This window comes from Cebidichthys violaceus, unplaced genomic scaffold, assembly GCF_023349555.1.
Source record: "Cebidichthys violaceus isolate CVI_PGR_0920_01 unplaced genomic scaffold, fCebVio1.0.p SCAF_26, whole genome shotgun sequence".
In the NCBI taxonomy this organism is placed as follows: domain Eukaryota; kingdom Metazoa; phylum Chordata; class Actinopteri; order Perciformes; family Stichaeidae; genus Cebidichthys; species Cebidichthys violaceus.
In genome coordinates this window covers 3580488-3606814 of record NW_027176439.1, presented here as the reverse complement: position 1 = coordinate 3606814, position 26327 = coordinate 3580488, and the positions used below count along the sequence as shown (strand labels likewise).

General features: G+C 40.2%; 1 protein-coding gene across 2 annotated transcripts in view; it reads right to left on the bottom strand.

Moving 5' to 3' along the window:
* ksr2 (kinase suppressor of ras 2) overlaps positions 1-26327 on the bottom strand; it is a 100419-nt gene that overhangs the window by 38493 nt on the left and 35599 nt on the right. For both annotated transcript variants that reach the window (XM_068720807.1, XM_068720808.1), the window contains one exon: positions 11095-11267. In XM_068720807.1, coding sequence (XP_068576908.1) covers positions 11095-11267 — 173 coding nt within the window. The remainder of the gene's footprint in view (positions 1-11094; positions 11268-26327) is intronic.

Below are 26327 nucleotides of genomic sequence, written 5' to 3'. Positions count from 1 at the left end.
TCATTTTTTGTTTATCGGATTAAATCCCAAAGACAGTGTAATGAATTGCTGAATGACTTTAAAACAGATCAGGTATTTTTGTTTATATGAAAAGGTATGTCGTTCCCTGGCACAAAAGAGAACAAATAGCGATGCTGGTCACAGGACAGAAGGAGGAAGTGCAAGGCCATGACAATGCTATGCAAAACAAAATTAATGAAAAACATTCCCAGGTGTTATCCGATCATGAAGGCGTGTCAAGATATGGCAACATAGCTCCAAACAACATACTACAACAAACAAAGAAGAGCCATGTGAAGAACAACCTTTAGAGTTTTTATTCCATGTCATGGCAAAACAAATATGTAAAAAGTGTATCTTGTTGTTCCAAAAATAAGTAACTATGTGAAAAGTTGAAAAGTGAGAAAAAAATAAAGATATGGTCTAATAGTTTTCTCTCCTGTATGTATAACTTAAAGGTGGAATGCATATATATAAGGTATGGCCAGGAATTTAGTTTAAAAAGTTCAAAAAATGAACTAACATTATCAACAGAATGTGAAGAGGTCTCAGTGTTGGTGTTATGTCTTGTAATACCACTTGTTCCTTGAGAGGCGATATAAATCTGCCCTAAGTGCAACATGAGAGGACTAAGAAGTAGAGTTTCCCCAATGGCTTGTCAATAATACAGTCAATCATTTTTTGTTTATCGGATTAAATCCCAAAAAGGCAGTTAAGGACTCTTGTCTCCTCCAGGTCCGGGGGTCTGATCCCGGGGGACCAGCCGGACTCCTTGATGTATCAGAAAACTTTCAACTCCTGAACCACAAATGGTTTCCCTCTATCTCTTTAAGATCAATTCTCATTAAAGAATTTACACAAGCTTACAAGTAAACAGACGGCGAGCCATACATTTGTATACTGGCAGGAAGGCCACGAGATATTGGGACAACGTGACGTTCTATTTAACACACACTCCTTTATGAAGTATGGTCCCAGGCAATACAATAGACGGTATTGCTGCCAGTTGGAAAGAAAAAATAGTTATAGAACGGAATCTCTGCAATAATGACACATTTACTGACTGGAATAATGTGAGGAATTTAAAGTTAAAAAGCAATGTTAGTGTGTTTATTAAGCACACCTAGTGGTGGATATAATGTTATAACATGTTTATTTGCAGAAGTGGTTTAAAGAGTCCAAACCACGACTATAAAGACAACAACAGTGACCATCCAGCCCTGTTTGTCTCTTTGTCTGTCATTTAGCGTGTAAATCAGAGCATGTCGCATGCATGCCCCGGGACGTTCTTTCTTTGCACAATGTCCAGCAGTAACAGGTCATCAATATACATTTTGGGGTTCCGGCACTTCGCGTGGGCTTGGCGCCACCATTTACCATTTCGTTAACGTTCATCGTCAGTGTGGACGCCCACATCGTTCTTGTTGTAGTTATCTTTATAGTTTGGGATGCATCGATTGTGAGATTCTTGGCTGATCCCAATGGTTGTAATAATTTTGCCAACAACGATGTTTTTCTTTGTTTTATTTGTACTTTTATTTATTTCCCCTTTGTGCCAGGAAAACACAGATATCACAGAGCACAAATTCAATCATTCAAATGTATGAAAGTCATTTTCTATATTTGTTGTTTTGTTTTTGTTATTTAGAAAAAATAAAGATACTGATGGTAGCTCCTCCCAGGACAATGATTGGACACAAACACATGACGAAACTTAACAACGTTGCGTGTGATCTCGCTATTCAAGACACAACCAACAACAAAACAGGGGTTAGGTTGGTAGGTTAGGTTGACAGAGCATACCATACTAGAACAAGGTGTCCACTTCCTTTTCAGTCTTTGTTGACTTATGTGGCCTGAAAATAGTCAACGCCACAACAAACAAGAAAAGAAAATACAAATAAAGGTAAACGCCTAGGTTTTTATAAATCATGCCAACTCGGAAAAACCCGACGTAAGGATAGGTTGACAGAGCATACCATACTAGAACAAGGTGTCCACTTCCTTTTCAGTCTCTGTTCACTTGTGGGACCTTAAAATAGTCAACGCCACAACAAACAAGAAAAGAAAATACAAACAAAGGTAAACGCCTAGGTTTTTTCAAATTATGCCAACTACGCATACCATACTAGAACAAGGTGTCCACTTCCTTTTCAGTCTCTGTTCACTTATGGGACCTGAAACTAGTCAACGCCATGTGAAGAATAACCTTTAGAGCAGAGGTCTTCAACAGCTAGGGGGTCTGCAGAGGTACTGCAGGGGGTCCGCAAAATTTTTGGTTGATTAGACAATTCTTTTTTCTTTTTTTCCCCAAACATGAATCTGTCCATTATTTTAATAGTTCAGTATCGTATGCAAGATAACACGTATGTTTATGCATGGCAGTGGCGCTGATAGGCCATCAGTCATTTTCGTTTCCACATTTATGTTTAAAATAAAAACGTCAATTTGAATAGCTTGTATGCATGATTATCATACAAGGTGCATAAATGGCAGTGGCACGGCTACCCTGTACATTTCACATGTTTAAAATAAAAACATGAAGATATGAACCTGTGTATTATTTGAATAGCTTAGTATTGAATGCACAATAACAAGGTATGTTTATACATGGCACTAGGCCCAGTTTAATATAAAACACAACTTTATACAATATACTGTAGATAGTAGGGGGTCCCTGCTCCATCTCTCTGTCAGTTTGGGGGTCCTTGGCCAGAAAAACGTTGAAGAATCCTGCTTTAGAGTTTAAGGTGCGTGTTTATATTTCCGTGTTCTCTTTTCCGTGTAATGTCGCGTTGTTACATTTTTATTCCATGAGTCATGACAAAATGAGTCAGAGAATTTCATTACACTGTCTTTAAATGAGCACAAATTCAATCATTCAATTGTATGAAAGCTGTTTTAGCGTTTTCTTTATTTTTTTGTATCTGTCTGAGAGATTGAACATATCCGCTATCGATTAACTAGTGGACTAGTGATGGCAGAACGCCACCGGGAAGCTGGCACAGTCTCGGGCCTCAATGCCTCGGCAATCGTTTATCAAAAATGCATCTACAAAAAAAGAGACATTTCACCATTTGTAATTTTTGCATGTGAGTAATGTAACAAGAAGGAGCCGCCACAGCGAGCTGTTAGATGAAGAGCTGCAGGAATCTCCTCCAACTTCTCAACAAGGTAATCAACTTTTACTGTCTTACTGTAGTGTAGAAAAGTATGAAATGAAATCAGATTGCGGTTGCAATTATTATCGAGCAACTTCTTTATTAAAACAATGTGAGTTAACATGGTTACCCTTTAAACAGACACACACGTTGGAAGTCAAAAGAGAAACTTAGCTTCCAAGAATGGAAAGATGATCGGCCCGGATTGCTTCTTTTGAGTTAATACAAGTTTAAATGTTTTCAGAAAAATAATCTGGGGGTCCTGGAAGTGACAATTGATATTTGTGTGTGCCATCTCTGGTCTCTGTGCATCATATACTCAATTATGCACAGTGGACGAACATTAGCTGTAATATTGTAGTATGATTAATGACTAAGGAATGTGCACGTCCTTTTTGGTTTTTTTAATGAGAAAAAAAACCTCCGATACTGATGGTGGCTCCTCCCAGGACAATGATTGGTGGACACAAACGAAACCTGACAAGATTGACTGTAATCTTGTTCTTCAAGATACAACAAAAGAAAGTACAAATAAAGGTAAACGCCCGGGTGTTTTCAAATCATGCCAACTCGAAAAAACATGACAGCGTAGGGATAGGCCGACAGAACATACTAAAATAAACCAAGGTATGCGCTTCCTTTTCAGTCTCTGCTAATTTATGGGGCCTGAAAATAATCAAAGCCATGTGAAGAATAACCTTTAGAGTTTTTATTCCATATGTCATGGCAAAACAAATATGTAAAAAGCAGTGACGTGCGGTGAGGTTCGTGTCTGGTGAGGCACTGACACTACATAAGTCAGATTTACTAATATATGAACCCGATAGAGAAGATTAAATCAACATTCAATTGGCAGCTTGCACATTGACTACTGGTTGTTTTTCATATCAGCATTCTTTACACACACATAGGTAAGGTACAGATTTGATTACACCAGGAGCATGTGCGGCGCGACCTGCCCCACCGACCTGCCCCACCGGGAGCGTTTCAGAAGCGGAGCGCTCGCGGGCGCCACCTGCGAACATCGTGAGATTCCGCGATAATCTGCGTAACAACCCCGGATGTATAAAGAGAACAACAAACACATAGAAGGTTACTTTACCTGTCCGACGTTGAATTGCTGTTGATTTGGTCACATTTTTAAGCTTGACTATATAATCTTACATTTTTGTGGTCAAAGCAAAATATAAGAAGAAGAAGAGAAGTGTAGAAGAAGAACAACGACAGAACAAGCATGAACCCGACCCGTGGGCTCTTGCACGCCCCCTTCAGTAAGTCAGAGGTACTGTTTGCCCCTCTGTGCTTTTTCACTGCGGTTTAATGTCAGATCAGCAACACTAAATATGTTCTACACAGACGTGAAATACATTACATATTCTATGGAAAGAAAGGACATATAATAAAAGTGTCTACAAGTATTACAGTGGTGACAAACAATGAGAAAGCAAAAGACACGCGCTCAACCCAGTTAGTGAGGGATTCACAGTCTGAGGTGAGGAACATCTATCTTCAATTAAACATATCTAAAACCAAAGTCATGATAATTGATTTTAGAAGACATGCCCACACACATGAAGTCATATCCATTAAGGGTCAGACAGTGGAATGTGTGTAATCTTACAAATATCTTGGGACAATTATCGACTCAAAACTGAATTTAGAAGCAAACTGTGTAGCCATGTGCAAAAAGGGGCACCAGCGTTTGTTTTGCTTGAGGAAACTCTCCTATTTCCACATTGACAAAACCTTGATGACCTTATTTTATCGTGCTTTTATTGAATCGATTTTATCTTTTTCTTTGGTGTCATGGTTTGGAAACCTATCTCTAAAGAACAGAAACTCTCTGCACCAAATTGTTAAATGGTCTTGCAGGCTGATTGGTGAGTCACAGCTTAACACCAGAGTCCCTGTGAACCAGACAGTTACAACGGATAAAAGGACGACTCCCACCCTTTGCACAGGGAATTTCAGCTTCCTCCTTCTAGACGGAGGTATATAGTAACCACGGTGTAGAACAAAGCGGCATAAAAACAGCTTTGTTCCAGCAGCCATCACTCAGGTGAACAGCGCACAGGTGCTATAGAAGCAACGTTTGTGTACTTATGTATTTTATTTAGTGATTTACTGATTTGTAGCCTTGTGTACTTTTATCATGTTCGTCTTGTTGTCTGAGTTGATTGTAATGTGTGTCGAGATGGATGCCTCGCCTTCTACTGCAAACCAAGTCTACTTACAGGGACAATTAAAAGTGACCTAACCTAGCCTAAAAATATGTAACTGTGTGAAAAGTTGAAAAGTTGAATACTTTTCAATTTTTTTTTGAAAAGTTGAAATATATATAAGGTATGGCCAGGAGTTTAAAAAGTTCAAAAAAATGAACTAACATTATCAACAGAATGTGAAGAGGTCTCAGTGTTGGTGTTATGTCTTGTAATACCACTTGTTCCTTGAGAGGCGATATAAATCTGCCCTAAGTGCAACATGAGAGGACTAAGAAGTAGAGTTTCCCCAATGGCTTGTCAATAATACAGTCAATCATTTTTTGTTTATCGGATTAAATCCCAAAGACAGTGTAATGAATTGCTGAATGACTTTAAAACAGATCAGGTATTTTTGTTTATATGAAAAGGTATGTCGTTCCCTGGCACAAAAGAGAACAAATAGCGATGCTGGTCACAGGACAGAAGGAGGAAGTGCAAGGCCATGACAATGCTATGCAAAACAAAATTAATGAAAAACATTCCCAGGTGTTATCCGATCATGAAGGCGTGTCAAGATATGGCAACATAGCTCCAAACAACATACTACAACAAACAAAGAAGAGCCATGTGAAGAACAACCTTTAGAGTTTTTATTCCATGTCATGGCAAAACAAATATGTAAAAAGTGTATCTTGTTGTTCCAAAAATAAGTAACTATGTGAAAAGTTGAAAAGTGAGAAAAAAATAAAGATATGGTCTAATAGTTTTCTCTCCTGTATTTATAACTTAAAGGTGGAATGCATATATATAAGGTATGGCCAGGAATTTAGTTTAAAAAGTTCAAAAAATGAACTAACATTATCAACAGAATGTGAAGAGGTCTCAGTGTTGGTGTTATGTCTTGTAATACCACTTGTTCCTTGAGAGGCGATATAAATCTGCCCTAAGTGCAACATGAGAGGACTAAGAAGTAGAGTTTCCCCAATGGCTTGTCAATAATACAGTCAATCATTTTTTGTTTATCGGATTAAATCCCAAAAAGGCAGTTAAGGACTCTTGTCTCCTCCAGGTCCGGGGGTCTGATCCCGGGGGACCAGCCGGACTCCTTGATGTATCAGAAAACTTTCAACTCCTGAACCACAAATGGTTTCCCTCTATCTCTTTAAGATCAATTCCATTCATAGTCTCATTAAAGAATTTACACAAGCTTACAAGTAAACAGACGGCGAGCCATACATTTGTATACTGGCAGGAAGGCCACGAGATATTGGGACAACGTGACGTTCTATTTAACACACACTCCTTTATGAAGTATGGTCCCAGGCAATACAATAGACCAGGGGTATTCAATTAAAATTCCAAAAGGTCCAGAATGAGAAAAACTCCTCCGGAACATTACAATAATATCTAACTTGCGCTATTTAGTGCCATATATATATATATATATATATATATATATATATATATATATTCAAGAAGTCTAGTAGTAGTAACGTCTCTGTGTAGTCAACAACTGTTAAATCAAATAAATAAAGTACATAACTGAAAACTTTCAAAACATTTGCATCTCAAGAGGAAATGGTGCATAGTTACACAATCATTTCACCTCAGGTTGATAGCAGACCACCTCAAGGTGTCACTCAGAGAGAACCAGGACATTCTGATGTAGCATTTCAAAATAAAAGCCCTTCAAAATCTCATGCATGAGCTAACTTCAAATCACATTCATGAAACAATTTGTCTAATTTCAGATTAGATTTACGAGGAAATGGTGCATAGTTACAAAATCATTTCATCTCAGGTTGATAGCAGACCATCTCAAGGTTTCACTGCAATTTTGAAGGGCTTTAATTTTGAAATGCTACATCAGAATGTCCTGGTTCTCTCTGAGTGACACCTTGAGATGGTCTGTTATCAACCTGAGGTGAAATGATTTTGTAACTATGCACCATCTCCTCTTAATAATCGTCACGTCTCTGAACATATGAGACACACTGGTTTTAAACTGTCCGTGGGAAGAATTAACCTATAAGAGTCTGTTCATTGTTGGTTAAAGACTCTGGTCTCTCTGGTCTCTCTGACCACTTTTCTCATTTTCTCCTGGACCACTGACCGAGTGCCGTAAAGACTAGAAAAGCTGCGCCGGTTAAAATATAGGCGCTCCGTCAAACTGTAATAATTCTCAATTATCTATCGGTTTTAGGTCCAGGGTCCGGATACAACGGCGTCTGGGTCCAGATCCGGACCGCGGTCCGCCTACTAGTGACCCCTGCAATAGACGGTATTACTGCCAGTTGGAAAGAAAAAATAGTTATAGAACGAAATCTCTGCAATAATGATACATTTACTGACTATTATAAAACCCCACAATGTGCCAAAGACCAGCGAAGAAACACTCGTGTGAATTTGTAATGTCTCATCGTGTCATGAACAGACTATCATAAACAGTGTCTCTAGGTGGAAAGCCAAACAAACTCATACGAAGACGCTGACGTTTCAGCTTCGACTGGGCACTGACTCATCCTGAGCAGACAGCGTTTGGTCACCTCAGCCAGTCTTGTGGGTCCTCCGTCTGTTTTGATTCAGACGACTGGAGCGATGAGCGATACTGCTGCTGTTGGCTGGAGGGCCCTGACGTATGAGATGGCAGCATTATACCATAATCCCAAACATAGACCCGGGACCAATGTTTAGCCTGGTGTAAGCGGCGCACACACTCTTGTCCGCATGCTCACACACAATAAGAACTGGAGACCCATGGTCATCTGAGGAGCTCCACAGAATTTTTTTTTTTTTTTTTTGTCAAATACACCTTAAATGGACTGTGAATCCTTCTATTTTTGTTTCACCAAATAATACAACATCTGGATAATAACATAGAATAGTAAGTAAACATACATTTTAAAGAATTCCCTAAAGGCGTTCCTGTGAAATTGAGTTCACGAGAATGGTATGGACAGACATAAGGACAAATATACAAGCAGATGGTCCGGAGAAATAATTAATCTGAATGAAACAATGGAAAGTTGGATATATCTGCATCTCTATCAGTATATCCGCAAGAAAACAAAAAAACGTTTAACTTTAAAACCTCTTAAGCCCAGTTTACCATATAACATCGAAAAAAATGCACTCATCAAAAACGAATATAATGATGTTGCATACCAAATGAAACAACAGAACCTGGGCTACGAGGATATGTAAACCGTTTGTACACAACCCAAACACAACTCAAATAAAAACTAAATGAATTACCAAATATCAAAATCCATCTAGAGCCCCCTAGGCAAACCACTCGCCACATTTCTGGCTCTACTGCTGTGCTAATTCACGCAGTACACACACACGATAGCTCACAGGAAAGCAGACAACCTACGGATTCTGCACATATAAGTCAGATTCCGCTACAACAAAGCATCACCGAGATATGAGCCAACAAACACCAGCAACACAAATCGCTTTATCAATTATGAACAGAAAATGCACCTTACGTTTTGGCGTTTTGCAGAACAAAAAGCAATAATCCCCCGCATTTTCACCATAATATATGTTCAACAGATATCCTGTGTTTCACTCAAATCATTCCGTCAATTTCCATGGCTTCAGGGGGACCAGGGGTGGGATTTCACTTGAAGTGTTCCCTTTATGATAACGCCACAATTATTCAAATACACCTTGTGGTTGCAGAGATATACTCTTTTTAGTATGGCTATGCAATTTTCGAACAGAGGCCTAAAAAAAATAGGGTCAGGGTTCAAGAGGTTTAAGGGATGGAAAGATAGCAAATTAATAAGTTAAATATTGAAGCTATAAAAGAAAAGTCAGTCATTGCACCACCTTTAAAATGTGCAGTTAATCAAACATAGAAAAGACAGTTAAAAACTTAAATAAACCTTATTTTCCACTTCTCTAAACTTCTATTGAACTAAGTGCTGCTGTTGTTAAAAGAAACAACTGTCTGACAGACAGATGGATCAGTTACAGTGAAGTACGTCTAACAATTGCAGATAAGCCGATACTCAGACATCATACAACTTGCATGTCGCCCTTGGCGTTTACAACAGTAATCCACACCAGCACAAACAACAATGCAGCAATCTAACCTGTATTTGAGAAAACCGAAGGGAAAAAAAAGGTCTGGAATCCTCCAAGAGAACCTGAGGAAGCTATGAAGTGGCAGGACTCCTATCTTCACAGCCAATGACTGCAGGCCTGCGATCATTATTTACAGCTTTGCGGGTCAAATATCACGTTTCTTTATTCAGATACTTGGCTTCCTATCTTTATTTCTATCTGTAAACTGAAACCTCTATTTAAACATGTTCTTGATCCGTAAATTGCCTTAAGTAACATTGCATTACTGTATGTACAGTACATGTACATCCACGGTTTTCCTCATTAGCAGGTTTATGTCTCTTTGCAGGTACCATTACACTGTATGTCGTGAAAAAAATGCTACACTCGTGCACCGCATTGTCGTCGTATCGGTTAAATGTTAACAAAGCAAACTGGTCTGGTGTTGACCTAACCAGAACCAGTGCTTTGAGTTGGCCAAGCATAACCACCAATTATTAATTTAAACTATGTTTACTTTGCTTTTGCAAATTATATATAAAGTTGTATATAAAGCTAATATCTAGAAGACAAGGTTGAACAAGCAGGTAAACACACTGGCACTGGCCTTTCCTGTAGGTAATAAGGAGTTCTATATTTGGGTATATTTTTGCTTTTCCATTTGCTTATATGCACCATGGGGGAAAAAAAATTGATGGAGTTGTTCTTTTCGCCTCAAAAAAAAAAAGAGAAAGTGGAGCAGCGAGTGGCACAAAATGGTGAAAGCTGAGAAATAAAATCGGAAAACAGACAGATGCTGTCTAGCCCAGTATCAATACACAGCTCTTCATTGTGACATTGAAGCCTAGTTTGTTATATTGACGTTTGTCCATGCATGTTGCTCGAGCTGTGACCTGAGCTTGCCTACCAGTAGGATGTGAACTTCATCTTCTTCTTCTTCCTCTTCTTCAAACTGCTATTGTCAACACACACGCACACATCAGCAAGCGTGACTATAATCTGCCCTCTCATGCATACGGTGCGTGATTATTCCGTGTCACGCCTCCACCGACAAATATGCAGTGCCGTGCCCCACACACCTGTCGGTCAAGTCTACAGCTATTCATGACACTATGCGGTGAACATCAGTCACTCAATCTCCATCGCTCCCCAGCTCCTCCTCGGTCTCATGGCTTTCGCAATATTCCCATAATACATCAGCCAATAAGGCCGCCAATGTGCAGCAACACACCACCTCCGGTCATTATGGCACATCCTGATTGTTCACTTGTGCTTAAGTATATTCTTAACAAAAGAGTTATGGTGGTAAGAATGATTAAGGGCGAAGGTTTTTGTGGCGAGGTTGACTTTGGAAAAGTGTGAAGGCAGAAGACTGATACCAGAAAGTGGAACACAAGGTGAGACAGAGATTAAAGATTAAGAAAGGTTCAAAAATCAACCCGTATTACAGTTCCATAGACTTTTTGACTTAATCTAGCCGAGAGCAGAATGACGTCCCAGGAATGAGATATTGCCTGAGAAATAAATATGCAGTCCAAAGGGATTTGAATATGAGATATATTAAAGGCATTACAATTCTCATAAAACTCTCATCTCACAAAAGCTAGAGAGCACGAGCTGATTAAAAAAAAAAAAAGAAAAAAGAAGAGTTCTCTCACTTGCAGAAGGTGTTTCAGCGTGGACAGGAGGTGTGGAAGGGATGAAGGTAGGGAAGAAGAAGGATCGCAGAGATCGCTCGGAGTGGAGGGGCGAGCGCTGCGTGGGCAGATTCTCACAGCTGCCCACGCTGCTGTGGATCTTAAGGTTCAAGGGCTTGGTCTTCTTCTTGGCTCTGAGGGAAACAATAAAAGGGAAAAAAAAAATCGGTTAGACTGACAGATATGGTGTGTACACACTCCGAACTGGTTTAATCAAAAGGCCAGAGTTTCTTTTTGGTTTTTTTACTTCAACAGTGATAAATAACCTGCGCTGTTAATATGTGTTTCTGTCTGAAACGAGATACACTTTATGGGAAATTGTTCGCCCTATAAGTGATGTCCAGCTATTATTTCAATTACGAGTGGACGGTTTAGAAAGTACACCAGCATGAAGTTAAATAAATACAGTTGTTTGAAGATGTTTTCACGGCAATATGAAATAGATATTTGAGAGAGAATTATGAACTGTGAACTTCTTAATAAGCTCCAGGCAGCTTATAAAACATCATTAAAACTACTAATGCCAGGATGATTTTTAATCAGATCATTTATTTCCTATTCATTTGACTTGAAAACAAAACAAAGCCAAAGCCTGAACAAAGCCTGTTTTGGCCTGGGACCAAAACAGGCTTCAGGTGCAATCACACAGGACAGATAACAATTTCTCCACACACAATAATCACAAATACATGATCACACCCAAGTTCAACAAGTTCACACCCGCTCTTGGAAAGGTATGAAAGTCACTCTGGTTGAAAAAGCAGGGTGAGAGAAAGAGAGAAAGGTGCACCAAGAAACGTCAATTACAGTCACAAAATTGCAAAATCACTCCTGCGATGAACACATATTTGAAGATTATCCCCTGGTTGAAGTTTTTTTTTCATTTTGTATGAAAATCTTGGAGGTGAATGTTTGTTTTGACTCTATCTACTGCAGAACATATCTGACTTAACCAGCTCAACAGTCCAATGCACATTACATGACATTACATTACAGTCATTTAGCAGACGCTTTTATTCAAAGCGACTTACAATAAGTGCATTCAACATTGGTAGACATGCACTAGACATGCACATACGTGTCAATCATGCACAATGCACAAGCTCTGTTTAACTTGGGACCACAACTACACTAACTGGAATAACCACAAAAACCAACCAACTACAATATATTTTTTGGCACGATTAGAAAACAAACTGTAGGAGTCAAAGCACTCGTAGCGACAGTAATAATTGTATAATGTCAACATAATTATGGGATTAAGTCATCATGGTGCAGTGAGTCAGGTCACAAACTCTAGGCTTAAGATTCAGAGAGAGAGAGAGAAGATGACACGTGATAACTCAAAGAAAAGGCAGTTCATTTCAAAATAAAAGTCACGCATCATCTGATATATTGTTCGGAGTTAGTCAAATTTGTATGATTTTCTTCTTGGAACATTTAAACGCTAATATGCTGATATAGAGTTTAGCATGTGCTAATTAGCACAAAGGACTGTATAGGAGAGGCAGATGGGAACGTCATTAGTTTGTTGAGCTAGTTCACGCAAAACCATTATTGTCAACCTAATAGCAGCGAAGTCAGGCGACCACCAAAGCCATTGGATTCATCCTCTGGTCACTACAAATCTCTGTACAACGTTTCATAGCAACCGACAGACCAACAAACAGAGAGACGTTTGCCATCCAGAGAAAACTAGCCTCTAAGAGATCTAACAAGCTGGTGCCTCTGTGGTTACATTCCGCATTTACGACAGATTGTAAATTACTTGAAAAACATTTTTTTTTTAAAACAGTATTTCAAGTCAAGTCACCAATAACTAACTATATAATCACTGGGTTATGTTCGTCAGCATGCTTCCTTTTGGGAGACTTGTCATTTCATTCCTCCTGGTGGAATTTGTCTTTGTCAGATATCGAAGTGATTTAAGTATCACCTGTAATATAGCTATCACCTGACAGAACATTCTGTAGAGCCTCATGCGATAGTGAGGCAACTGTGAACTGAGTGAACTGAGTGACGCAACCTACACAGCTTGGGCTCAATTTGATTAAAAAAAATGCCATTTGATTTAAAATGATCTCAATTGACTACAATATATTTTTTGACACGATTAGAAAACTGTAGGTGTGAAAGCACCTTTAGTAATACTCGTACAACATAAACATAATTATGGGTTTAAGTCATGTCTCAGGCTGGTTATCATGTTCATAAACTGACTACAATTCTTCAGGCACCAGGCCAGAAATAAATCAAACTGACTGTTGACAGGAAGTCAGAAGTGTGCAGGATAGAGAGAGAGAAGACGACACACGGAAACACAAAGAAAAGGCAGTTCATTTCAAAAAATCATCATATCGTTAGGATTTTCTTCTTAGAACACTGGCTTACTTTTAACCGAGGCAGATCATCATGGTAATCCATAACTGCGGATCAAAACTGGTTGATTGTTACTTGTATTTGTGACCTCTGCCAATGATTCCCTGAAAACTTTTTAAGCCGAAAAAGGTCCTTTTCCTAGGATTGGTAAGCAGATTTATGGATGTTTATTTGCCATCAGAGACATAGGAGATATCGTTGATATGTGTGTCATGTCTCTGTTATGACTCAGAGATGGGGTACGACTTTGGACTCAAATTCACCTCACGCAACCTCCCCTCGTTAAACCCCGCCTGAATGGATCCTTGGCGGATCCGGGGCCTTTATCATGAAGTAGCTTCATGATAAAGGCCCCCGGGAGGTAAACAAACATGAAAATATACATAACTAACCTCAGGTCTGCATGCATATGGGAATTCATACAGACACACAAAAAGCAACCTCCTTTTTTACCAGAGTTAACATCATTGTCTCCCCGGGCTAGTGGCCTTCATCGGGGTCAATATCAAACACATTACAGACAACAGTTAAATAAGGTATGTATGAAGAATACAACATTCTAAGAGGAAAGAAATATATACATATTAACCTAAAACGTGCCTATTTGATGTTACATTAAAAAGAATGTAATTTTAAAACACTTTCATTAAAAAACTTTAAATGAAGCGCTATATATTGGAAGGGTTCGAGGAACAAGATGCATAAAAAAAAGAAATGAGGCATAAGAAACACATCATAAAGATTTTCATAAGAGAGACCATTTCTAAACTGTAAGATATTACAGAACCACCACAAAAACTCATTAACTGAGAAGTCCTCATTCATGCCCCATGGAAATTAACTTTTGAAATAGAAAAATTATATAAATTCGCTCGCAAACTAATGTCTGAGTGATGCACACACAAGGTCAAAGAGATGCAGAGAGAGTGAGCCAGAAAGACGGGAAACGGATTATGAAAGTAAAAGCGGTAGAGGAGAACCAGAAAGCAGGCTGATGTGCAAACAGAAGAAAAGACATTACTTAAAATCCAGACGGAGACAGGTGAGGGGAAAAAAGTGAGAAAAGGAAAGAAAAAGAGAGTTCGTCCATCAAAAACAGACTTTTGAAAGTGAAAAAAAAAACGTAAAGCGTGCGTGGTCTGACTTTTCAGGCAAAGTAACACTCATTAAGTGTCAAATCCCACAGGATTTTTGTCCTCCCATGTCAGTTTCTCACTCCCTAAACTGAGTCACGCAATTAGACCTGTAAACCAGCTCGGCACTTCACTCCCATCTCCTGCAATAAGGAAGCAGCCTGCAGGTTATCACTTCTCCGTCATAGAGCTTTTGTCAGCTATTCCGATTAGCCCACTTTAAGCAATTTGAATCCAAATTAAACCATTCATCTCCCTGCATGCGTGCCTTTATCCTATCCACCGAATGATTTGTAGATGATCAGTGAGGGGAAAAGTGAAAATGAATGTGGAGAGAAGAGAGAGGATTCCCAATTTTAGTTTTGAAAACGTCTGTCGGTGAAGGAAGGGACTGTCAACGTCACAGCAGTTAGAGCATCTTTTCAGATACCCTTTTCCTACCCTGCGTATGAAAAGTTAAAGGAAAGAGAAACTTAAAGAACACACACACACTACAGAGAGACAGAAGAAGAGGAAGATGGAAGACTTGTCGAGTGTTAAGAGAAGGTGTGAACAGTAGAGTTGTCTTTTGGTCTCTAGGATAATAAATCACGACGCATTTGTCAGAGATGGAGATCACTGCGTATTTGTGTGACACTTCCAGGTAGCGTTCGAGTCTTTAAACCCCCCGGGTCTTCCTTACTGAGTGAACAGGAACGCCACAGTTCTTTTTCATAGCATGATTCAGACATTCAGACATATTGCAGTGATTAAACTACCCATTGTGTCATGCTTATTACCTGCCGCTTTGGGGATTTCTTCGTCATAGTCTTTCTTCCCGTTGAACATGTTGCTATGTCCCAGTTTTGGAATCATTAAAGTTCTATTGTGTCTATTTTGAAGTGAGTTAAAGTGCGATCTATGTGTTGTACCGAATCGTTTATTGGACCGCGATTGTCAGCCGGCATCATCAGGACCTTTGTGGGGAAATTAGATCTTATTAAATTGGTAGTTTGGCTTCTGAAATGCTAAAACCACATATCTGCTGTGATTAAATCCTGTGGTTTGTTTGCTTTCAAACCACAAACAAGCCGCACCTGCCTGCTTGGAAGAGGACCAAGACCCCGCCTTGTGGTTTCAGGGCATAACACTGAAACCCTTTGGGGGCGGTTGCTGTAGTCTCTAAATCTTCTGCACCCAGCCAACGGTAGTCACCGGAATGGAATTTCACCGCACTTTAAGGAAAGCAGGGGGATTTTCCAGTTCTGTTGGTTCGCCGTCACCTTTAGCTGCAGGCTACCTGTAAACTGTGTTGTCCTTCAGGGTGGTTTTCTTTGTTTATTTTGGGACGCACGCAAGTAGGAGGTGGCGGAGAGAAGAACAACACTGAAAAATCGCCGCATCCTGCATCGAAGGTCGAAAGTTCATTTCGATCAATTTTCCGATTTAGAATCTAAGTTGTGACACCCCTATTGTGCACAATAGCTTGTTTTTTTTCCTTCCAAACGATCTGAGAAGGTTAGACTGCTCAATGTGTGGTAAGCTGGGATCAAAGCTTTGTTTTAACTTTCCTAGATGGTTTATGTTTTTGAAATATGAGATTTTCACTTCACAATATGCAAGCAAGGATAAAAAAAAAATAAAAATCTTGACATTCATCCACCCACTCCCTCCACATCAACTTCCCCCACACTTGCAGAGAAGCTAATTACAGTGGCACCTTCAAGTAAAAGTTCCATCTGATCAAGGACAGAGGAGAGCGGCAATACTTCAAATGACATATTTCCTTTACGTTCTGACATAAAGGGGATTTGAAGAAGGCAGGGTCATGCATATTGCACAGCTTTCTGCCTAGCTAACCAGCTATCAGTTGCTCATCCAAGTGGCGTACCTCAACAGTGATGCTGCGATATTGCAAAGCATTCAAGCCGTCTAATCAACACTTGTGCCCATCTGGAGGAGGTATGCGATTCAATCCGCATACCTCTCTACTTTTTTTTAACCTCAGAAATATGCAGAGAGCTCTGCCGAGATCCATATGGCGAGAAAAGCACCCTGTTGCGTTTTATGCAAATTGAACAGTGGAGCAATATCTCTGGCAGCCACTGCTCTATTCTGCTTTAATAAAATTGGCGGAAAATGGAATAAAGGTGGCTAGAATAATCATTACACCAGAGAATTAATGTGAGCCCTTTGAGCGGTTTCATCCAAAGCAGGTTGTCTTGCTTTCAGACGTCTGCGGTGTCGAGTCGGAGTTGGATAAAAGCCGGCAGTCTGCTACTCTGGGCGGACTTTTTTATTTTGTGTTTCCTGAGGCGGTGCAGTTAAGTCAAAGCAAAACTTAATCTAAAGGGAATTCATTGTAATTGCACAGTCGAGTGCAACAATCAAAAATGGTGCTCTTTGTTGATGCATTATTTTTGATGAAAAGAATATGATTTCACACGCGTAAACATTGACAGAAGAATTAAATGTTCAGGCGAAGGCTGTGATATTTGTAAATTAAAATAGTTATTTAACTATAGCAAGGTGTGTCTTTCAGCTTTTGGGGAGATATCTATAGAAATAATAATGGTTTTTGCATAGTTTTAAGACAAAACCCCTCAAATTGTCTTTGGGGAGGATCCCCAAACCCAATAACTCCTAGTAGCTTATATTTAGAAAATTAAAAATGTGTCTTTTTATCCTGTTGCGTGATATGTACGAACATACTGCCCCTAAAACATGAGCGGATAGCCCTCAGCTCTGCATGTATACCTGCCTGTCTGGTTGGCTGGTGTTGATTCCAGGCTATCGGCAATCTATAATATATTAGAGCAATACTGCAGGCTACAAGTAACACAGGAAAGCACTTTAAGTATTAACACTATGGGCAAAATTTGGAAAACTATTGGGAGTATTATAGGTCTACTATAGAAGATGCTTGGCCCAAATATAATATAGAAATAAAATCACAACTGACAAAGTATAACATGCTTAAAAATATAATAAATAAATAAGAATAAGCAGCAAGAGATTGCTGATACCGACCCGTACACACGCTGACGTGTGTGTAATGGGAGTACTGGCAATTATTTTTTTCCACTTCAAGCACTGGCCTACTCCGAATCTCATCTTTGTTTGTCAGAGGAGCTACACACAGGTGTTGAAGAATCACAACCACCGAAACCATCAGATCATCCAGGCAACTACGAGAAGCTGCTGCGCTGCCATCGCAGACATTTCTACCAAATTAACGGCGTCACACGTGTTTCATGGACACAGAGAGGGGGCGTTTCTGTCAATCCATGTGTGTGGGTGCGTGCATGGCCACGGGTTTTGTTCAGGGCCTCATTTGACGTCTCGTCGCGACGACGTCTGCCGATCATCTGTCGAGAAGGTCGTATGATTACAACACACAGGTACAAAAGAAAAGTTGCTTTTCCTCCTTACATCTCTTGTTATCTCCTCTTTAACTGTCAGCGCCTCCCACTGGGATATGGGCGGGTGTCAGTGCACTTTCAGAGGTGTGTGTGTGTGTGTGTGTGTGTGTGTGTGTGTGTGTGTGTTGTAAAGCTGAGAATGATGCTTAAGAGACAGCAAGACACCCAAGGTGGAAAAACAAAGGATTGAAAAAGGGGGCAAGCCTGTGTGGGAGACAGAAAATGAGACGGAGAAAGAGGGGGCGGGGGAAGCAGATGACCAGATGAGAAGCAAGACCGGTGGTTTGGGACCGGGGAGCAGAGGCATACGGGTGACAAGTTGACAGGAAGGCGGACTGTGGCATGTTGTCTTTTCAGTGGCTTCCCGGGGATGTGTGTCGGCACAGCCTGTCTGATTAAAATAGTTTTATTCCTTAATGCTGTTGTCATATGAAGCCATGAGCAAAAGGTATGGTAATGTATTTATGGGCATAAAATGTGGTTCATGTTTCCATTCTATAGGATTGTAAAATCAGCACAACAACAGCTGTTTTTTGCAAGAATAAACTTCCCTATACACCCTTAAAGGAAGGCGTCTTTCAGTTGTAACTACTGGTAATTGCAGGAGCTTTATTCTGGACTGTTGTTTGGACAAAACAAGCAATCTTTAGACACTTTTGGTTGTGGGACATTGTGAGAGGCTTATCACCTCCCACTCTGGTGGCTTAGCTGTAGGGATGTCAGTCTTTCAGTTGGTTGATCAACCACTAGGATCCAAATTGAAATATCTCAACAAATACTTTGCACTGACATTCATGGTTCCCAGATGATGTATCCTAATGATTTTTGGTAATCCTTTAATTTTTGCTCTAGCAGCACCATCGGGTCAAAACATAATTTTTTCCAAATCTTTGCATTAAAACCAAATATCTTTTAGCATGCTAGCATAATAAAATCGGATTAATCAATTATTAAAAATAGTTAACACCACTTGAAACTTTCATACTGCCACCGACCAAGACATTATAGCAGGGGTATTCAATTAAGGGCTTTAATTTTGAAATGCTACATCAGAATGTCCTGGTTCTCTCTAAGTGACACCTTGAGATGGTCTGTTATCAACCTGAGGTGAAATGATTTTGTAACTATGCACCATTTCCTCTTAATAATCGTCACGGTCTCTGAACATATGAGACACACTGGTTTTAAACTGTCCGTGGGAAGAATTAACCTATAAGAGTCTGTTCATTGTTGGTTAAGGACTCTGGTCTCTCTGGTCTCTCTGACCACTTTTCTCTTTTTGGAGAACGTCATGTGAAACAACTTCTCTGACTCACGTAATTATTCACCTGCCCTTCGTTCTCTTTACTCGTCTCAGCCCCGTGTGTCTAAATCTCACTCGAGTCAGGAAACGTGTCTGAATACCCATATTTGATTGACTGAGCTGCATCACGTGATGTGATGTACAACGCATGTAATTGGTCGGTTTGTTTCCTGGACCACTGACCGAGTGCCGTAAAGGCTAGAAAAGCTGCGCCGGTTAAAATATAGGCGCTCCGTCAAAATGTAATAATTCTCAATTATCTATCGGTTTTAGGTCCAGGGTCCGGATACAACGGCGTCTGGGTCCGGATCCGGACCGCGGCCCGCCTATTAGTGACCCCTGCTTTATAGCTTCCACTGTGAAGCAATGCATCAGAGAAAAATAGAATAACAACAATGGTTTTGAGTAAAATGCAAGTGTGAATGCAAATGTAAAATTCATCGGGGTCAAAGTAAGGACTCTGTAGACAGTCACTACTTAACATGCTGCTCTGTGAATAAGCATGAGATGCTAAAAAAAAAAAAAACACCACCATCGCCCTCCATCTCTGCATTAATTTGGGTGCTACAAATTTAAACTTAATTTGCAACTGCTAGCTTGAGGCAGCATTCTTCTGGTGTATTTATTTTTAAAAACTTGAGTCAAGCATTTGACCCACAATCTTTGTTGACAGTATGCCCGAAAGACTACTGGTCTCAGACGCTTGACTCAAGTTTCAAAAATGCGTATATACCAAAGGAAAGTTGGCCAGCTTTGTAGCATCCACTCCGATTTCTCTCACGTTCTGTTTGAGGATCATCAGGTTTTGCGATCTTATAGAAGATTAGAGTTTCACAAGTTAGACATCTAAACAGGTTGCAGAACTCATTTATTCTGTCAAACAGTTAAGTGAGAAGATGTGTTTTCAGTAACCTGTATACTGTGCAGTTTGCCTGGAAACTGTTCTAAAACTGGCAACATGTACCTGTATGTCAGACACAGCGTATTCGGCATCAAATAACAACGGCTAATAGTAGAATTATATACAGTACTTTGATGTTTTTACTCGTGTGTCAAAGACTTTGCTGCAAGATGCATTTCAGAGGACAAAAAAAGTGTAATTTAATCTAAAATACAGGCACATTTGCCTCTATATGACGCCCATTCTGCCCTTTGAAGGACGTACAGTACTTGGCTCCACTGTTTCAACTGTAAAATGGAACGAAATCCCCGGTGAGAAAGTATAGGGAGCAGAAGTGGAGACAAGGGAGAGAGGTGTTGTCATGGAGATAGAAGAAAGAATTTCTGCCCGTCAATCAGATGGGATTTGGTCAGTGGTCGATTGCTGTTTTTTTTTTTTTGTGAATCTATGAGATAAGATTACTCTTTTTTTTTTTTTGTAGGACATATTTTGTATTGTGGTCAAGACAGACTGACCCAAGACATGACGGAGACAAAGGTAGGGCAAGACCGAGTCAAGCAAGACCAGGACCAGAGCAAAGTCAATTAAATTGATTATAAAAATAGTTGGTTCGGAATACGGTCATCCATGAGGGGTCTATGTTATGATGCATGACATGCGCTGTGGAAACGTCCAGAGAAAAGTACAGAGGCAACCTTCAGGTTCAAATTATTTTATTTTTTTAAACGTAACTGACAGAAATACCTTCCGTCTGTCTTCTCTCCATTTTGTAACAGATCAATGTAGCCGGCAGTGACCCAGCTACACTGAACCTATAGAAAACAGATGGGAGATATTTCTGTCCGTTACATTTGTTTTTATACCTGTAATCGTGCAATTGTCATTTAAAACAGACACAAATCTGCCAGAGACGGCAAAACAACACATTTTCTACCAATGTGTAGCAAAAAAACATTGTACGTGACCGAGGAAAACGTTTTAATCCCATTAATCATCGATCAATCAAAGCACTAATCATCAGATTAATCGATTATCAACATAGTTGACAGTTGAAGCCCTCATTTGGAACATAGACACGTAGACATCTTCATTCACCTCTTTTATTAAGCCATGCCTACTGTAAGTGTGTATGTACAAGTGTAATAATTAAAAGGCATTGCAGAGGTGAATTTTATATGTAAGAATGTTCCTTTGTTTTTTAAGAGCAATGATCAAATCAATCTGACAATGCTCAAGGAATTTAGCAATATCCCCGTAGTTCCTCTTTGTCTGAGACCGAGCAGCAGTGAGCTCGAGAATACCGATTCTTAAAACTCTTCAGTCTAGGACCATTTTCCTCAGGGCACCATTGTTTCCTGCCGTCACCTGTGCTCTACATCAGCCATCTCCACCACCTGGTGATAATTTCTCGTGTCGAGAGACATTCCGTGGCTCCATAAATCACGCTGTATTTAACGGATAGCTTGGCTCGGGGTTACGACGCGACAATTCTTCAGAGACAAAAAATCCGACAATCAGAAAAAGTTGTGCAGATTAGTGATGAAACATTCTTGGCATCCAACTTTTGGTTGTTTTCCACTGATGGACTGGATTCAAAAACTGCCTTTTGAACACTGAATGGCACGGCTCTGTCAAAGTGTGCCTCGTTTGCCGCTGAATTGTCTGGGATGAATAGGAATAAAGAACCACTCATTTCTGAGGCTTTAAAATACAAACAGGTGTTCCAAGATCCTTTGTTAGTACGCGCAGAACAAAAACAATTATATTTTTGGCACATGTCCTTCCCACATTTCCACATTTCCTTCTCACTTTAAAGTCACATAGTGAGTTGTCTGACGAGTTATGGCCAGCATGTGAATTAAAGTTAAATTATGTGTAATTATAATGGCAACTGTTTGTTCTTTTAAGAGTTTTTGTAACAGCAGAGCCAGAGGCAGTACAGCCATCTGCATGAAACGGTTCATGTCGGGCTATCAAATAAGCATATCCCGCCCGGACAGTTTGTTTAACCACATGATCAGTTTCGTCTGCAGGGCAATGCTAAATCATCCTTTTATCATCCTTAATATGCCAACAAGGAACACTTTTTTTTAAAGCCTTAAAAATAGATTTCATATTTTTTCAGGCAAGAAAGCAACAGTTTACATTCCCAATAATTGATCAGTTTATCCAAATAACACCAATTTGGAAATTTAAGAAGGCCTTTTATGAGCTGTGAGGAGGTGCTGGCTGTGTGAGGCTAGCCGGGTTTTTGTAATTCCTCTCACTGTCAGAAGCAGTAGACACAGGTCTGCATTGCATGCTTAACAATGGGATATCAAAAAATAAGACTAGATAGACTAAGTGGTATTATAACCTGTTTTCACTCCTTAATATGTTTGACATCCTGGATATATCCTTCAGACCCATATTGTCTGCTTTTCTCTGATTTTTTTCGTTTTTCCCAAAAATGTTGTAATATTTCTGCAGTTAGTGACAGTGTGGGCTCCATCGTAGCTCTGACAGCTTGAAGGAGTAGCAGCAGCGGGGGGGGGGGGGGGGGGGGGGGGGGGGGCTTAGCGATGGCTCAATTTATCAGACGACTGCCGTTCATAGTGGCGATGCAGAGTCTCTCCCGCTGCACTGCACTTACTGAGATGCGGAGGAGGAAACATAGAAGAATCCTCTGCGATGTTTCGGTTTAACGAGTGACCGTGTTAATTGGTGACTCTCAGCGGCGTGCGCTTGTGGTTGCTCGTCGATATCTTCGTGAAAGCGAATCAAATTTAAATTCATCTGTTTTTATTATCTATGCCAACCGTTTACATAAGTTACTCCAAGCAACCTCTGGACGGACATCTGTAAAACTTGAGTCTGCTGCTGGAATATTGATTTTGACAAACAAATACGCAACAACCTGACATTTTGATGCTGGCAACAGTTTTAATTCAACGTTTAAAGCTTACTAACTGAAGCAGAACCTCAATCGTGTTGACAACATCTGCAAGCATACTTATGACGTCAGCTTCGGGAAGGTCTATAATGTTGATACATCACCATTGCTCATGTGTTTAAAAATTTCAAAATTTCAAAATTTGAGAACGTTTTGCTTTTTGTTAACCTATATAATTTACAAAGGGACCAATATATCAAGGCCTAACTTAACTGCATTGTAAATGTATGAATTCAGAACCTGTACATTCACAGTAGTAGTTACAAAGCTTTTTTGTACAAAAATATTACATATTTCATTTTTTTTATGGAAGCAATCATCGGTCTTGAGGTTTTATAATGTTCCAGCGTCCTTCTCTTATCTGTCACCTGCACACCAGCAAGTCTGTGTGTATTTTCCCCAGCATCAAATTCAATAAGAGTTTAATTCTTTGATTCGGTCTAAATGAAACCATAGCTCAAACCTTAAACTCTCTAATCCAAATATTAAAGCTACAGCATTGGAAGCGACAACAGCTATCTGGCCCACAGTCATGCGGGTTAAGTGGTAGTTTTGAAGCACAGGCAGAGCAGCAAATGACAGAGTGCCTAAAAAGAAGGAGGGGGACAGGGACAATATGGAACCGGGAGCAGATATTATCTGTCGTGACTTTAACATCAGAGAGAATCACTGAGATGAAAGCCTCCACTTGATGGCCCCGAATGATGAACGACGGTAATAACTCTCTTTATGGTCGTTGGACAATGAAACAGTCATACTCTATGCCAGCAGTAAATGTAGCCTGTTTTTAGTTTGCTTGGTCTCTGTCAGAGCGACGTTTGACATCATCTCACACTTCAAATTTACTGTTTGATCTCCCCATGAGACGGATTGAGATGAAACTTTAATGGCCGTGCTGGGAAACTTACGATCCATATAATTTAATCAAAAGCAAAAACAAAATTCCCCATAAAATGAACTAAATGCTTTGAGCACAGTGTGAATAATATAAATCTCCCTGCGTAAAGCTTGGTTATTTCTCACACAACCTTTTTGTTTTTTTCTTAGATAAGAATAACGCAACTTTTAAGCATCATTTCTAATCACCCACTCAAATCCTGTTACGTACCCCACCCAGCTCCCACTTGTTCACAAATTACCACAGAAAAACCATCAGCCTAATAAATCCTTCCTCCACCAGCAACAGTGGCATTTGGGCTAACCGCCACTCCTAAACACTCATATAAATTCATAATCATGACTCCAATTTCTGGGCCGCCGATGGAGCTCGGGATGAGCACTCATTAAAGGCCGATAGATGGGTGGATGGATGGAGGGGAGGGTGGGGTGGGTAGCGTCTGGCTGTTAAGGGCCTGGTATTGACATCCCCTTTCACCTGACTTGTCATTAATGGCAAAGGGGCCAAAACCCTGATTAACATGGATGAGCCTTTGTCCGCAGAGAAAAGAAGATAGGCACTCACATTCCCCCCCGTTAGGCACCACTGAAGCCGCAGCTTCCTCTCTCTCTCTCACACGCATATATTATCTTGCTGCCGTGACGTACATGGCTCAGTAGCCTAACTACGCAGTGAATGTCCCACGCAGCAGAGCATGTGGGACCAATAATCCTCCGGGGGTCAGAGATCGCCGGCTAATGTGACGACGTGTGTGTGTGTCCCGGGCGGAGGCAGATCTGTATCTCAGCGGATCGTCTGGGGAGCAGCGACATCAATTTGACGCCGGCTGAATTTCCAGAGACCCGCTCATGAATTGTTGGGGGTGGGGGGGTTTCTGAATGGAACGCAATAAACGTGTCTTCAGAATACAGAACGCGCCATGAAACAAAGCTCCGCAACAATAAGGAGTCATTTTAGTCGACTCGAGTTGAGCCATGGAGTTCCTGCATTTAACTGTAAGATCTTTAGTTCTTTTTTTGTGCTCTGGAGCCACTGTAGTGATGGAGCCGTGGAGGGGTTTGTGAGGACAAGCGTGAGAAAAACAACAGACTTTTAAATACAATTTCCCCTACAGTGGTAGAAAATGCTTGTGTCTGATAGCTTGTCAGATGTCTGTCCAATCCCCATATTGGACAGCTCAAGCACAGCCACAGCCAGCAGTTGAATCCGCGTTCTAGTGCGCAGGTGTACCGAGCTGCAGGTTGCCGTAGCATGGCGCTTCTCCTTCAGTCGATGATACCAGATTAGCCTGTTTCCAGACCTCTGAACCATCGCCCACATCCCAGATTTGTTTCAGCAACTGAAATCTGTCTTGTGTTCTGCCCATTGACGGCAGTAGTTTCAGCCAGATGGAGACACAGTTGACCAATCAGAGTTTAGATGTCATCTTCCTAAACAGCTAGCTGCACACAATAGCTGCACAAAAGGACATCAAGGGTGAATAAGAATATAGACATTGTAACTTAACATCAATTAACAACAATTAAGACTTAAGGCTTAACTGGATAATGTAACAATAGACTTATTTTATTCATGTTTTGGGGTGGTGAACGGCTCCAAGTACGACAACACCAATGAGCCGTGGCTGCCATTGCTATGGAGAAGGATCAGGTCAGAGAAGTTAACTATGTCACTAAGTACGATGAGTTTTTGTACCTGAGGACTTTATAAGCAATTTTTTGTTGCGATAATTCGCCTGGAAGACTTTTCATGCACGTCCAAAAGCCAAAGAAGAGCTCCAAGCAGGAGTCACCTGGAGGAAGTGAATGGAACTTTAACATCCTGAACCAAAGGCACCTGAGATAGTTCCTCTCACATCGCAGCTCTAAAGCACTTTTTTAGGACTTCTTGAATCCCAGCTAAAGCTCCACTTAATATCTTGTTGAGCATCTATGCCACATCACAGGTTTGTATTCCTGCCATTACTGCATTGTATATGATTTTTGTTCTCCAAACCATTTTAATAAGGTCGAGAGTTAAGAAATTTTAAACGGAATCAGTCTTGGTCGATTTTAAGACTTCTTCTTTTCTTTTCTTTTTTGTCATGTCCAATAAATAATCACACTAAGTCACTCTGAGGTGTCCTGATCTAGAAAACAATGGAGTTGCTTCACCTTGTGGTGTTGTTTGCCTTCTTATAAATTTTATATCTCATTAATACATAGTGCTCACCAAACTAATTATTCTTCATTTTAAATACATGAATTT